The sequence below is a fragment of the Synchiropus splendidus genome, chromosome 15 (assembly GCF_027744825.2).
Source record: "Synchiropus splendidus isolate RoL2022-P1 chromosome 15, RoL_Sspl_1.0, whole genome shotgun sequence".
NCBI classification, from domain to species: Eukaryota; Metazoa; Chordata; class Actinopteri; order Syngnathiformes; family Callionymidae; genus Synchiropus; species Synchiropus splendidus.
Window position 1 is genome coordinate 2546166 of NC_071348.1, and position 12505 is coordinate 2558670.

Here is a 12505-nt window from a genome sequence, read left to right on the forward strand (position 1 = left end):
CCAATATAGCCACCAGAGGGAGGCAAATCTATTTATTCCGGTAACAGACCATTCGCATGAAGCCATTGAAACAAGACATTCAAGTTTTCTCTCGAGTTTTCAAATGAGTTTCATGGTGAACCTGCCGCCGTCGCCTCCTTCTCCTCCCCCACCCACAGAGGAGCGCGGGACGAAGTGAATGGTGGCTGTGTGTTTGATCTGACCTTTGCTCTGACTCCAGAAGAACATGAAGATGAAGCAGACAGCCACGGAGCTTAAGAAGGACAGGAAGCCCATGGTGGTGGCGATCACCAGTGTCTTGGCATCAAACGGGTAGGTCATGGACGTGTTTGTCTCAGAGAGCGCTTCTGTCTGGCCATCCTCCGTCCAGCTATGGTTGCCGGGACGTCCTCTTACCCGAAGGCCGACCGTCAGGCTGTCGTTTCCGGCCGCATTGCTGGCCAGACATCGGTAGGTGCCACCATCCTGACGCTCGGCAGAACGCACCTCCAGACTGCCGTTGGTGAGAACTCGGATCCTGCCAGAGGAGGAGAGCGCAGATTTGTGGCCAGAGCTCCACGTAACTGACGGAACTGGGTCTCCGTCCACGATACAGGAGAAGAGCACCGAGCTTCCCTCCTCCGCCTGGAGCTCCTGCGGCCTGCGATTTAGGATGCGGGCGGCGCGGCAGGTGAAAACACGCGAGAGCTCTGGCGCCCTGAAGTCGGCCAACTCTCGTGGTGGAGTCACAGAGGCGGACGAACAAGCTGGCTGGGGTCCAAAACTCACTGGAGACCGGTGCTGCAGCAGCCACAGGAGGCGACAGTCGCAAGACAGCGGGTTGGCGTCCAGGCGCAGGACCCGCAGCTTACCTGGGGCGTGGAAGACACTCTCCTCCAAAGTGACCAGCTGATTGGAGGTGACGTTGAGTGTGTGAAGGTTGTCCAGCCCTCTGAAGGCTCCTGGTTCGATCCTCAGCAGTCGGCCCCCAGCGAGGTGCAGCTCCTGCAGCCGTGACAAGGTCTGGAACATGTTGGCCTGGATGCTGACGATGGGGTTGTAGGACAAGTCCAAGAATAGCAGGGAGAGCAGGTGCTGGACGGCCAGGTACGGCACAGCGCTGAGATTACAGTGGCTGACCACCAGGGAGGTCAGGTTCAGCCCCGCCAAGCTGCCAGTGGTCAGTGACTCCAGCAGCGGCCAGTGAGTGATGGTCAGGCTCTGGAGCCATTGCAGCCGCTGGAAGGCGTTTCTCGGCAGCGCGGTGATGGGCAGGTGGGTCAGGCTCAGCCGGGTGAGAGCGCTGAGCTCTGACAGCGCCCCAGTTGGGATGGAGGTCAGATTGCTGCGACCCAGGTTCAGCTCCTGCAAGTTCTGCAGGCCAGAGAAGGCCCGCCGTGAAATGAACACCAAGTCATTCTCCACGGTCTCCAGCGCCTTCAGGTTCGCCATCTCTTTAAAGGTGAAGTCCAGGAAGACCAGAATCTCGTTGTGGCTCAGGTCTAAGAAGGTTAATCCAGACAGACCGGAGAACACGCCTGCTGGGAGGATCTTCAGATGATTGTTGTTGATGTGCAGCAGCCGCAGCTTTGGGAGTCCCTGGAAAGCCTCCAGCTCAATCATAGAGATGGAGTTGCTGCTCAGGTCAAGGTCCACCAGCTGCCCCAGTCCAGAGAACTGGTGTCGTGCCACGGTCCGGATCTTGTTGAAGGACAAGTCTAAATGCTGGACTGTGTTGGGGATGTTGTCCGGGACCAAGATCAGGACTTGCCTGGCACACGAGACGTCTTCGCCCCCTGGTGGACAGCGACAGGGGGAAGGGCAGCCGCTGACCGCCAGCAGCTGGGCCAGCAGGACCCAGGCTCCCCAGCCCGAGACAGACCTCCACAGCATGGTGCCACCTGCAGCCACACACACTTCAATGCTACGTGTCTGAACCTCAGTGACGACATCCAGACGGGTCCCAGGCTTCAGGGTCCAGACCTGGAGAAGATAGAGAGTCACCTTCCCTTCACTCTGACACATGTCTATCTCCTCACCCTTCCTCCTGCTCACTCTCTCACCCCGTCCCCTCCAGTGACTCCCAACCAATCAGGGAAGGGCAGCTGAAGAGGTCACGACCCTGAGCAAACCCTATTCTTTCACCGGAGGAGGAGTACATCTCGGACGTTTAGTGAATGCAGCGTTAAGCTGTCGGGAATTGAAAGTGGTGAAGGTCAGGAGTTAATAAAGAAGATTTAATTTGGGACGGGCCGTGAAGGCAGCGGGGGAGAGGTCTGTGAAGGCACCAACAGTTGTCAGAGCACACCAGCTGTCACGGCAAGGATCTGCTGCCTGGACATCTGCACCACTGACGTGAGCGTCTGTGGAAGTGAAGGGTCCCAGCAGACCCTGGTGGGTCAGGTTCTGGTGCAGAGGGAACCATATCTAATAATATCCGTGGAAATAATGAGCTGCGGGAATCAGCCACAGAGCAATGCAGATGAGTTCAGCCATCCAGCTCACCCAACTGGGTCAGACCCATTTCCCGCATGGACTCAGGGACGTCCGTCCGTGTGAGCTACATGAACAATCAGCAGCTCGGCCACACCCACATCTCCTCCCCGTCGTCATGGCAACGACCTCGTTCAGAGCCCCCTCCCCAGGTGGAACATCAGTCAAACAGAATTTGAGATAGACTTCCTGTTTTAATCCCACAGACAGAGATTAGTGGTCATGTGACCTCAGACAGAGTAAACAGGTGGTACCCAGAGCCGACTGGTCACATCCAGAAGGTCTGGTCAGTCCAGCGTACTCCACTCTGAGCACTTGATGACAGACTCACTCACGGGCTCACATGTGACCAGAACTGGGTCAGACAGATTGTTTCTGACAACATTGCATTCAAAGATGTTGACTTTTAATGTGAAGGTTTTACTGATGACTTCCTGCCTTCGGTGAGAGGCATCGAAGCAAAAGCTGCCATCAGAAAGAGCCAAAGCTAAAGGTAAATCACTCGAAGCGACACAGGGACGTCACCGACCTCCAATAATCCTAATCTCTGATCTAGTTTGAACATTTGATACCAAAAGAGAAGAGAACTCACCAGACCCAGCAGATCCCTGTTGGAAGTTCTGAATTGATTCTCTTTCACTCCGTCCTTCTGTCCCTCCCCTGCTCTTTCTCTCCCTCTGACGCCATCCTGCTCTGCCTCTCTCACAATACACAGATGAAGAAAGAGCACAGTTGTTCCACTGAAACCTTCCTGGTTTTAGCGCGTGTGTGCGCACACACACACACACACACACACACACACGACTTGATGTTCATTCATTAAAGCCACCAAAACAAAACATTTCCCCACAAACTTGGTTTTCACGTTTTATTAGCTTATTTTGCTTGACACCAGTAAAACACACCATTTTTCACATCCCACTTGGTCTTGAATCTGCACCGTTGCACTCAGTCACACATGTAGAAAACAAAGATACCCACAATCCTCAACTGCAGAGAGACTCTCTTCCCCAGCAACAGGACCAATAGGAGCAAATTGCACATGAAGTGTGAAAATTCTTCACAGAAACAGCAGCTCAGTCGTCACTGTCGCTGCCAGACTCACTGAGTTGAAGGTCACTTCCTGGACACACAAACACTCATCACTGTCTGATCACGCTGCATGACTTCCTGTGGTGACTCACTCAGTGTGTTAATGAGCTGATCTTTTGGGGGCGTGGGCCGGTCTGCAGGGTCGTTGGCAGGTACCCTTGGGGGCCGGGTGTCGGCCTGCTCTTGGTCACTGCTGCTGCTGTCGTCATCATCGCCGCTGCCCAACGTGCTCGCAGAGTCAGACGAGCTCATCTGCTCGATCACCTCCACCTCTGCTCTCAACTCTGCCAGCAGGGGGCAGGCAAAGTCAGACGCGATTCGGAAGCGTAGCCGCAGCCATGCCTCACCTCTCTTGATGTCATCCAGCTGCGGCTCAGGTGAGGGGTCGTCTTTTGAAGGGGAGGTCTTGGCCCCGGCAGCCGGCTTGGTGGGCGCTCGAAACTGAGCCCCAGACTGAGCAAAGCGAGCTGTGTGCTGTTCCATCCGAGCCTGGATCTTACTGCTGCCTTCCGCCCTGGGTCACACACCAGAGCTTGCACGGTCTCCTGACAACACAAGTGACATCACAGCAGCCGAAAGCGCTCTCTGACTCACCTGGTCTTCTTCACCTGGATGCTACTGCTCAACTTCTCCAGAACAAATTCTCCTGTGTCATGGTTGATGATCAGAACGCAGTCCTTCTGGTACGGACGCTTGTTTCCCCTGAACACAGTCATCTCTGGAGTGGACCCCTGCAAGGACATCGGCGGGTTCCAGAACTCGGAGGTTGGGCCAGACTCGGAGGTTGGGCATGGGCCAGTTCTTACCGGGATGTGGGGCAGTGTTATGGTCACCTCGTCTCCTCTGCCGACCTGCAGCTCGCCCTCACAGCTGGTGTCGATAGACGCCGGTTTGAAATCATCTAATCAAAATAAAGACACAACAGGTGAGGTCAGGCCGTTTGACCAACATCTTCACGGTCGTTTCATTGATCCTCCGCCAGGCGGCGTATCCGCCCTCTCCTCCTCTTGCCCTCAGCTGCATCTCCAAACGTCTCATCCGAAGCTCCTTCAGCCCTTCCTGGTCTAACTACTCCACTCTAGTCCCCTCCGCATTGTGGTCATAGGAAGACGCACTTACACCGGATAGTGTGGAACGAAGACTTGGGTCTCTTCTCGAAACTGTCGCCGAGCTTCAGGACATGCTCCTCCTGGTCATGCAGCAGGTTCGATCCGCCGTTCATGTCTGCACAGTCTGACATAAACAACCAGACCTCGAGTGGTTCCCCTCAAACCCCCGGCTATTGGGAGGATGGAAAGATATTAGCACTGTGGCTAATGATAGCAAAACATCCGGTTCCTCTCAACTTCCTCTCTGCTCCGCCGGCGTCCGTCCATCAAAACCTTCCGACCGACACTTCCAGTGAGCTAAGGTTACCCTCAAACGGACTGTAAAAGGAAATAAACAACAAATTGTTTGTTGAAGTAGCTACCGTTTATAGAGACGTTCCATGTCTAATAGAGAAATATATGAATTCTCCTTTGTTTAATTAACTTACTCGGAAGATTTAAGGGACCGGACCCGAACGGAATGTTGCGCGAGCGGTGCGTTTCTGTTCGTCGGAGTTGCTCCATACGTGGATATTAACACGTCGTTAATGTTTAATGCGACGTGAAATTGACTTTCCCCGCAATCGAGCCTCACTCTCGGCTCAAATATGTCGGAGGAACCGCTGGAGTGTGTCCCAGGGGGAGACACCGAGTCTTCGGTCCCAAGTCCACCACTGACCCTCGAGACACACACGAGCGCCGGAGAGGGTCAGACCGGAAACGACAGCGGTCCGGTTCTGGTGTCTGCGTTCAAACAGATGAAGCTGGAAAAGGACGCGCAGAAAAACTGGGACTTGTTCTACAAGCGGAACTCCACCAACTTTTTCAAGGATCGACACTGGACCACCAGAGAGTTCCAGGAGCTGCGGGACTGGAGCCAGGTGAGGGTGGGCCGCGGAGACTGGTGGTCACGTGACCCGAGCTTATTCGTGTCCAGGGTGCCCGCGGGACGCTGGTGCTGCTGGAGGCTGGCTGTGGTGTCGGGAACTGCATCTTCCCACTGCTGCAGGACGGTGACCTTAATGTCTTCGTCTACGCCTGCGACTTTTCACCACGAGCCATCGACTTTGTGAAGGTTTGTGGCGTGGATGCTGTCAGCAGCTCCTTTCACTCAGTGTCCTGCCTCTCTTCCACAGAAAAACCCTCTGTTCTGCTCTGATCGATGCCGGGCCTTCACCTGTGACTTGACCCGAGAGGACCTGAGGGAGAACGTTCCGGAGGCCGGCGTGGACGTGGTGACGCTCATCTTTGTTCTGTCTGCCGTCCACCCGGACAAGATGAAGCAGGTCGTGGTTAACATCAGTCGGGTGAGTGGGTCATGTGGTGCCGCTGAGGTCCGGTCAGAGGTTTGGCTCCATCTGGCTTAGAACAGGAAGCAGGAATGAGGAAGCTGACGGACTGGGTCAGTATCAGTAGGCGAGACGTGCGCCGACTCTGGCACCTTTATCCTCAGGTTCTGAAGCCAGGAGGCGCCGTTCTTTTCCGGGACTATGGAGTCCATGACCACGCTATGAAGAGGTTCAAGTCCAGCAGCAAACTGGGGGACAACTTGTACGTCCGGCAGGACGGGACCAGATCCTACTTCTTCAGTAAAGGTCAGGGTTCACACGCTGAAGGTTTCTGCAAGTGACCGATGCTGATCAGCATCGTGGTCTCCCCCAGACTTCCTGGCACAGATGTTCACCGAGTCAGGTTTCCTGTGTGTCGCTAACGACTATGTGATGCGAGAAACCATCAACCGCAAAGAAGGACTCAACGTTCCAAGAGTCTTCCTGCAGAGCAAGTTCATCAAGACAGCCAATCACAGCACAGCAGAGCATGACAGCTGACCCGCCTGCTTCCTGTCAACTTTAGAAACATTTATGCATTTTTGTTGCTCAAAGTAAGATTTTAATTGAAGTTTGTTTCTGACAAGAATAAAGACTGAGGGAGGATGATGGTGGTGATGATGATGATGATGAGTCAGACACCTGAGAGAAGAAGGACATGTTCAAACTTTGTTTAGTTCTGTGTGCGTCCACTCACCACTTCCACTGTGCACTGCCACCGTGATCATGTGACCACTCGCAGTGTTGTTTTCCTCACAGGAGCTGAGGCACTGGTAGATCCCACTGTCGTTTCTAGTCACTGAGAAGACTTTAGTCACCACACTCCGCAGCCTCCAGCTGTCGTGGTCGATCGTCTCGCTGACGATGGTCAAGTACTTAGACGGCTCTTCGAGCGGGACCCTCTGGGGCTCTTCGGGTTCGATACTGTGGGACTCTTTGGGTTGGACCCATTTGAGCAGGACACGATGCCACGCCACGTGGACCCAACCACATCCATCCAAGCTGTAGTTGGCAACACATTTCAGTTGGATGTTGGAGCCAGCAGGGGCCTCGATCTTCTGCCGATGGTACAGCAACTTCACCACATCTGTGGAGGAATGGGATTAACATAACAGCTGAGGAACATCTGGACTCGCCTGTGTCTCCTGGTGAGCCAACGTCAATAAACAAGACTGGACTGGGGTCTCACCTATTTCAGACCCTTGACCCAGACCTTTGCAGGAGCTGGTGATGATGAGAAAAATCCAAACTGAAGAAGGAAACATCTTGAAACGTCAGTGAAGAGAAAGTGTGTGTGTGTGTTTCCTCTGCAGCACAGAGCTTCCTGTGCCTGAGGTGGGTGGTCTTCAGTAACACTCATCACTAGGACACACTTAACTCTTCTGAAACAACAGAAAAAACGAGCAGAACCAAGTCATGAAGACTGTTGCAGGAATTAATAAAAGCATGAAACAAATAACTGTCTCAACATCTGTCTAAAGAACTCTCCTGCATCAATTGCTGGTGTTGGCCTCCTGGGGGCGTAGTGACAACACAAACCAACCATCCGGATGACGCAGAACCAAGTTAGGTGGACCATGCATTTCTGCTGCTGGCTTCAGCTCGAGCCCACCAGTGTGAAATCACCCCCCTCTTTGTGACCTCTGATGCGCAACTCTGACGACCCCTAGTGGCAAACACGTCCTGAATGAGAGCTGCAGAGTCTGCAGACCCTGAGGCGGAACTTCAGGCTCGAGAGTAAAGAGACAAAAGCTCCTCAGACGTTTCGTCCTCAGTTTTAATCTGACGCAGGAAGTGCAACAGGACTGTTTTGGCAAAGAGAGAGTCCAGCTTCACTGCAGCTGCGACACCTTCAGAGGAGACGTGCTGAAGAAGTCCAGGAAAAATGGCCCCTCCTGTTTGGGAAGGAAGGTGGTGGGGATAATGTTGAAAACTCCTGCAGGGACAGAGTCCAGCTCCAGGTAGCAGAAGCCACACCTGTGCAATGGAGGCGGGACTTGAGTTAGGGAGCGCCAGTCGTGTGGGTCATGTGACTTCACCTGTAGTCTCCACTGCTTCTCTTCTGCAACACAGAAGATCCAGAGTCTGCAGCCAACGACACCGTCACCATCTCGAAGCCGACGCTGTACTGCCTGAACACACACACGCAGCCGCTCAGGTAGGACACTGTCGGGGGTCGAGGGGGTTGATCATCTCACCTGGATCCCCGCAGCTCCACCAGCAGCGGTCCGGGACGTTCCACATGGATCTGATAGATGGGGTTGTGTTTGTAGGAGTCCTTGTAGTTCCCACACCCGCCAGCGGTGGCGCCCTTCCACTGACCATTGAGCTGCAGAAGCACAGAGACGCTAGCGTGAGCTTCACAGGCAGGAGCGGCACCGACCGTCCGGACTCACTCTCTTGCTCTGAGTGAACGGATTCTGGATCTTGCTGAAGGAGAACTTGCATCCGGAGTAAACCTGCAGAGACAGAGGGATGAGGGCCACGCTGGCAGAGGAGGACGGGTCCAGAGAGGACAGTCACCCTGAGCGTGTAGTTGATGGTGTTCTGCTTCTCGTACTGCGACACCACCAGTGTGAAGGTGTGGGTCCCGGCGCCCGTCACTCGAATCTTGGTCAGGTAGTGAGGGCTGTTGATCCGGATGCCGTCGATATAGGGAGGCGGGTCAGCTGCAGCGGGAGAGTGGTGAGGAGCTGCGGTGACCGTGACCTGCCGCTGACCCCGGAACTCACCTGGGTAGTAGACCTTCTTCCCATCGTTCTTGTAGACCACCAGAGTGATGAACTCGCGGTTCTGAGCAAAGTCCTCCTGCGAGGGCAGACCGTGTGAGGTGCCGTGGCTGAGGCTGCCTCGGCGCAGCCCGTGGCACCTACCTTGTCCGTGATGTGTCTGGTGAGCAGCACCCACACAGCGGCGCCCCCTGCTGGACACTGCACCTCCAGCTTGTACTGAGGGTTGTTGGCCAGACTGTACACATCTTTGACCGGACCCTGCTTCCCATCCCAGGTGCTGCACACACACACACACACACAGAGTCACTCACCGATGCGCACACACACACACACACACACACACACGATGAGCAGCGCACACACCTGTGGATGCAGCTGGACTCTCTGAAGAGGGCGGGGCTCCAGCTCAGGTAGATGACGTCGTAAAACTGGCATAGATCTTCCCAGCAGATCCAGAAGACTCCTGCAGCCACACAACATTCAGCTGGCTCACTCTGCCTTGCTCAAGAGCAGCTGGCTGCCCACCATACCGTTGTCAAATTTCTGGGCCGTCTTTGGGTCAAAGTTCAGATACTTGAGAAGCTCTGGGGTCCAGTTCTTATCGTCGCGTTCGCTGTAGCGGCCCTTCCACCGAAGATGACTCCATGGGTTCTTCAGCTGGAGGAAGCGCATGTTCTACACAGACAGGTCGATCAGATTTTGTCGACATCCAGTCTGCTCACGTCTCTACCTTGTATTCCCTGATGTCCAGGACGGCGTAGGCGTGTGTCGGCACCAGGCCTCGCCGCTCCCCCTCCTCCTCGGTCATCACGCCCGTGGCGGTGGTGATCAGGACGTCGCCGCGGTGAAACCTGGGCGGAGGGACCAGCGAGTGAGGCGACCAGCGGGTGGCGGCCAACGGGTGGTGGCAGCGGTGGGACTCACCTCTGAAAGAGCATCCTGAAGGTGTCGTCTCTGCTGAAGGACTGATTGTCCGAGTGCATGGCGATGCGTTCAGGGATCCACCCGGTCAGAGTGTGGAGGTCGATATTCTGCAGCAGGAGCATGAGACTCTGCATCAGTGTTGCAGGGAGCTATGACCAGTGACGGATCCGTGGGGCCACATACCGAGTTGGACCCGGGGAAGTCGTACCCGCCCATCACCTTCATGTAGGCCTTCTCTATCAGAGACACCCACAGCTCGTTCCTGTTGCTGGAGTAGGAGCACAGCAGCTCCCCACCGTGGTCCACCGGCAGGAAGTCATCAATGATCACCTGAGGAGGTGGAGGACGGCGGTGACGCAGTGGACAGTCATGGTCACGTGACCTCATTACCTTCCGCGGGACACCGTTGATATGCAGCTTCACCATGTACTTTCCACACGGGTTGTACTCCGGTTCTCCACGTCGGTTCTGGGGGTAGATGATGCTGCAACACATGAATAAACATTAAAGCCGAGCGCGTGATGATGCTGGCGAGGCCACGCACCTGGTGATGAGCTTCTTGTTGTAGCGCCGCTCGTACGCCGCGCTGATGGCGAGCGATGCCACGAAGGAGCAGTCGGACACCACAGTCTGGGGTGGAGACAGAGTGAGAGTGGCTCTAACGCTGGCCACGTGGTGTCACACACCTGCTTGATGCTGAAGCTGGACACAGACAGGATCATGGTCGGGTTGTTGCACAGCTCGTCGGGTCGGATCCAGCGAGAGAAGACGGCTTTCTGCTTGGGCGACAGTGCCAGTTTCCCCAACTTGTCCCTGAAAGATCCAGAGCGATGAGCCTCCTGGGCCGTCCCCTCAGACCACTGCGGACTCAGGTGGGTCCACTCACGAGAAAGGCAGCGGGAAGGCGAAGCGCTCCTTCAGGTCCACGCTCATGAAGGGAACGTAGGCGATGCCGTTGATGGTGGAGGTCTTCCTGCAGTGGCAGATGCCAGTCAGCACCGGCTGAGCCGCACCCCGGTCATGTGACTCACCTGAGCACCTCGATCTCCTCAGGTGTGTAGCGCTGACCCTGTGGCTCACTGGACTGGACCGCCCTAACGGGTTGCGGCCGGTCACTGAGCGAGAAGTCCGGTCCCAGCGGTAAGAACTGCCGAACGACTGCCCCGGAGGCGCCGGACCTGGAAGCGCCGGCCCGGTCCTGACTCGGGCCTGGTTTGCACTGCTTGAGACCTTCAGCCCTGAGGCCAGCACAGGGAGCAGAGTGAGATTGGAGGCGTGGCGATGACATCGTCGCTCACCTGTCCAGAGCTTGGTGAGCCAACTGCTTCAGCTTGGTCTGTAATGTGGCATCTGATGTGTCGTTGGACTGTGGACAGACGGGGAGAGTGAGACACCTGGCACCTGGAGGGAGACGCACACAGAGGCCTACGGTTTTGATGCAGAGTTCCACGGCTTGGGAGTACAGCTCCACCGCTTCCTCCTGGTTGCCCTTCTCGTCCTCCTGGAAGGCTTGGGTGACCAGGAAGTGGGCCCGCTCCAGGTCCACCTGCTGCCGGCTCTTCAGCGGGTCGCTCTTTTGGGCCAGGACTGGGAGGAAGCGAGCAGCTGTCAGGACCGAGTGGCGCCTGCTGAAGGAGACCTACCGGACCATACGTACCCGCCGTGTGAAGCGCTTGAACTCGATCCAGGTACTCGTTGACCTTGTCCTGGATGCCCTCCAGTTTGGACCCGGCCATCCCGGCGTAGATGAGCGCCTGAGCCGCCTCCTGCACAACCACAAAGACAAACCAGTCCAGACGACCACCATCTCATCGCTGCAGGATAAAACCTGAACAAACCTGGGACAGCCAGTATAAATCAAAATTCCAGTTTTAAAAAAGGATTCTGGTTCTGCCGGTTGGTCATTACCAGCCCAACTCCACGGTTAAACGTGGATGCTACGCTGTTTAGAATCTTAGCCAAGACCCCGTGGAAACACCGACTCTTCCCGGCCGCCGGTTCATTCACCGTTCATCGAATGATAATAAAGTAGCGCCACCAGCTGTTCGTCTGACTCTCCTCTGTTTACTCGGTGACAGGTGTGACGAAACTTCGCATTCGTGGCCTCATCGTTGACCGCTTCCGGGTCTAAACAAATGTTATTACCTTGTAATAAAAAATAGCGTCGTTATGTTTTCCATTCTGGTCGCAGGTGACGGCGGTTTGGGCAAATTTGACCGCATCCACTTCCAGAACCGAACAGTCCATCTCCAACTTTCTGACAGCCGAACCAACTGCTAGCTCCCGTTATTCCGCCAAACTGAAGACAGCGACTGTCAATAACGTGTCGTCTCGTCACCTCAGATGTGACATGATCAATCGGGTCCCGTCAGCTTCCTTGTGTTCGAGTCCAGCTAGTGCTGCGGGTCAAGGGAAACCAAAACCACCATCGTACTGCTGGACGCTGTGTCTGCGCATGTGCGCGGTGACGATGACTGGGTGATGTATTTAGGTGTCGTCGGAAATTAAATGCGTTGTGACAGGCATGCGCGAAACAACTAACTCTGTGTTTACAACGTTTGATGTCAATTATTCTAACTAAGCGAATTCATTTTTTACATTTTATTTAGATCAACCAGGGTCACTGTACCATCACCTTGTGGCTTGGTTACATGGTTTTTGTTGCTATTAACACTCGCACACTGTTACTGGATGATTTTGACTCCGCCTTCATTGTAAAAGACTTAAAATTGCAGTGACCTGCAGCTGAGAGTTAGACCTGCAAAGTCTACACTGGATCAAGGTAGTGGGTCAGTCCATTGCAGTTATTGATCAAGATTGTTTTCAGTTCAGGTTGACTGTGGCCACATTGGACCACAACCTAGACTCT

General features: G+C 54.9%; 4 protein-coding genes across 7 annotated transcripts; 1 reads left to right on the top strand and 3 right to left on the bottom strand.

Annotated features, from left to right (window-relative positions):
* Positions 1-5: 5 nt before the first annotated feature.
* Positions 6-3158, bottom strand: lingo4b (leucine rich repeat and Ig domain containing 4b). Its single transcript, XM_053888325.1, has 2 exons — positions 3065-3158; positions 6-1962 (listed from the first exon to the last, which is right to left on the bottom strand). The coding sequence occupies exon 2, from the start codon at positions 1870-1872 to the stop codon at positions 100-102; it is 1773 nt and encodes a 590-aa protein (XP_053744300.1). The 5' UTR covers positions 1873-1962; positions 3065-3158; the 3' UTR covers positions 6-99.
* A 145-nt stretch (positions 3159-3303) lies between these two features.
* On the bottom strand, positions 3304-5482 carry eaf1 (ELL associated factor 1). 2 transcript variants are annotated; one of them, XM_053843517.1, is made up of 7 exons: positions 5102-5482; positions 4684-4991; positions 4371-4465; positions 4159-4295; positions 3912-4078; positions 3657-3848; positions 3304-3595 (listed from the first exon to the last, which is right to left on the bottom strand). In XM_053843517.1, exons 2-7 carry the CDS (start codon positions 4802-4804, stop codon positions 3549-3551), a joined length of 759 nt encoding a protein of 252 aa, XP_053699492.1. In that variant the 5' UTR covers positions 4805-4991; positions 5102-5482; the 3' UTR covers positions 3304-3548. The 2 variants fall into 2 exon arrangements, with proteins under 2 accessions (XP_053699492.1, XP_053699491.1); XM_053843516.1 differs by having other exon boundaries at positions 4684-5482.
* mettl6 (methyltransferase 6, methylcytidine) lies at positions 4570-7420 on the top strand. The gene is made up of 5 exons (XM_053888371.1): positions 4570-5533; positions 5590-5727; positions 5789-5959; positions 6106-6247; positions 6315-7420. The coding sequence occupies exons 1-5, from the start codon at positions 5261-5263 to the stop codon at positions 6479-6481; spliced, it is 891 nt and encodes a 296-aa protein (XP_053744346.1). The 5' UTR covers positions 4570-5260; the 3' UTR covers positions 6482-7420.
* Positions 6448-12106, bottom strand: capn7 (calpain 7). 3 transcript variants are annotated; one of them, XM_053888369.1, is made up of 23 exons: positions 11782-12100; positions 11294-11402; positions 11066-11223; positions 10935-11002; positions 10668-10874; positions 10523-10609; positions 10323-10449; positions 10181-10266; positions 10027-10120; positions 9820-9966; positions 9637-9743; positions 9443-9563; positions 9243-9387; positions 9076-9175; positions 8854-8989; positions 8713-8788; positions 8504-8649; positions 8377-8439; positions 8179-8309; positions 8020-8112; positions 7170-7957; positions 6678-7067; positions 6509-6622 (listed from the first exon to the last, which is right to left on the bottom strand). In XM_053888369.1, exons 1-21 carry the CDS (start codon positions 11881-11883, stop codon positions 7813-7815), a joined length of 2448 nt encoding a protein of 815 aa, XP_053744344.1. In that variant the 5' UTR covers positions 11884-12100; the 3' UTR covers positions 6509-6622; positions 6678-7067; positions 7170-7812. The 3 variants fall into 3 exon arrangements, with proteins under 3 accessions (XP_053744345.1, XP_053744343.1, XP_053744344.1); XM_053888370.1 differs by having other exon boundaries at positions 6448-7067; positions 11975-12106; XM_053888368.1 differs by having other exon boundaries at positions 6452-7067.
* Positions 12107-12505: the final 399 nt, after the last annotated feature.

Bases quoted from the DNA above. Each gene is read 5' to 3' on its own strand.
- lingo4b (XM_053888325.1), bottom strand. From the start codon at position 1,872: ATGCTGTGGAGGTCTGTCTCGGGCTGGGGAGCCTGGGTCCTGCTGGCC.
- eaf1 (XM_053843517.1), bottom strand. From the start codon at position 4,804: ATGTCAGACTGTGCAGACATGAACGGCGGATCGAACCTGCTGCATGAC. The intron at 4,296-4,370 runs GTAAGAACTGGC...ATGTCCTTGCAG, and splicing joins TAACACTGCCCCACATCCCG to GGGTCCACTCCAGAGATGAC. The intron at 3,596-3,656 runs GTGAGTCACCAC...TTGTGTGTCCAG, and splicing joins TCAGCTCATTAACACACTGA to GAAGTGACCTTCAACTCAGT.
- mettl6 (XM_053888371.1), top strand. From the start codon at position 5,261: ATGTCGGAGGAACCGCTGGAGTGTGTCCCAGGGGGAGACACCGAGTCT. The intron at 5,534-5,589 runs GTGAGGGTGGGC...ATTCGTGTCCAG, and splicing joins AGCTGCGGGACTGGAGCCAG to GGTGCCCGCGGGACGCTGGT. The intron at 5,728-5,788 runs GTTTGTGGCGTG...TCTCTTCCACAG, and splicing joins GAGCCATCGACTTTGTGAAG to AAAAACCCTCTGTTCTGCTC.
- capn7 (XM_053888368.1), bottom strand. From the start codon at position 11,883: ATGGACTGTTCGGTTCTGGAAGTGGATGCGGTCAAATTTGCCCAAACC. The intron at 9,967-10,026 runs GTAATGAGGTCA...CCACCTCCTCAG, and splicing joins TCAACGGTGTCCCGCGGAAG to GTGATCATTGATGACTTCCT. The intron at 8,990-9,075 runs GTGTGTGCGCTG...GTGTGTGTGCAG, and splicing joins GAGTCCAGCTGCATCCACAG to CACCTGGGATGGGAAGCAGG.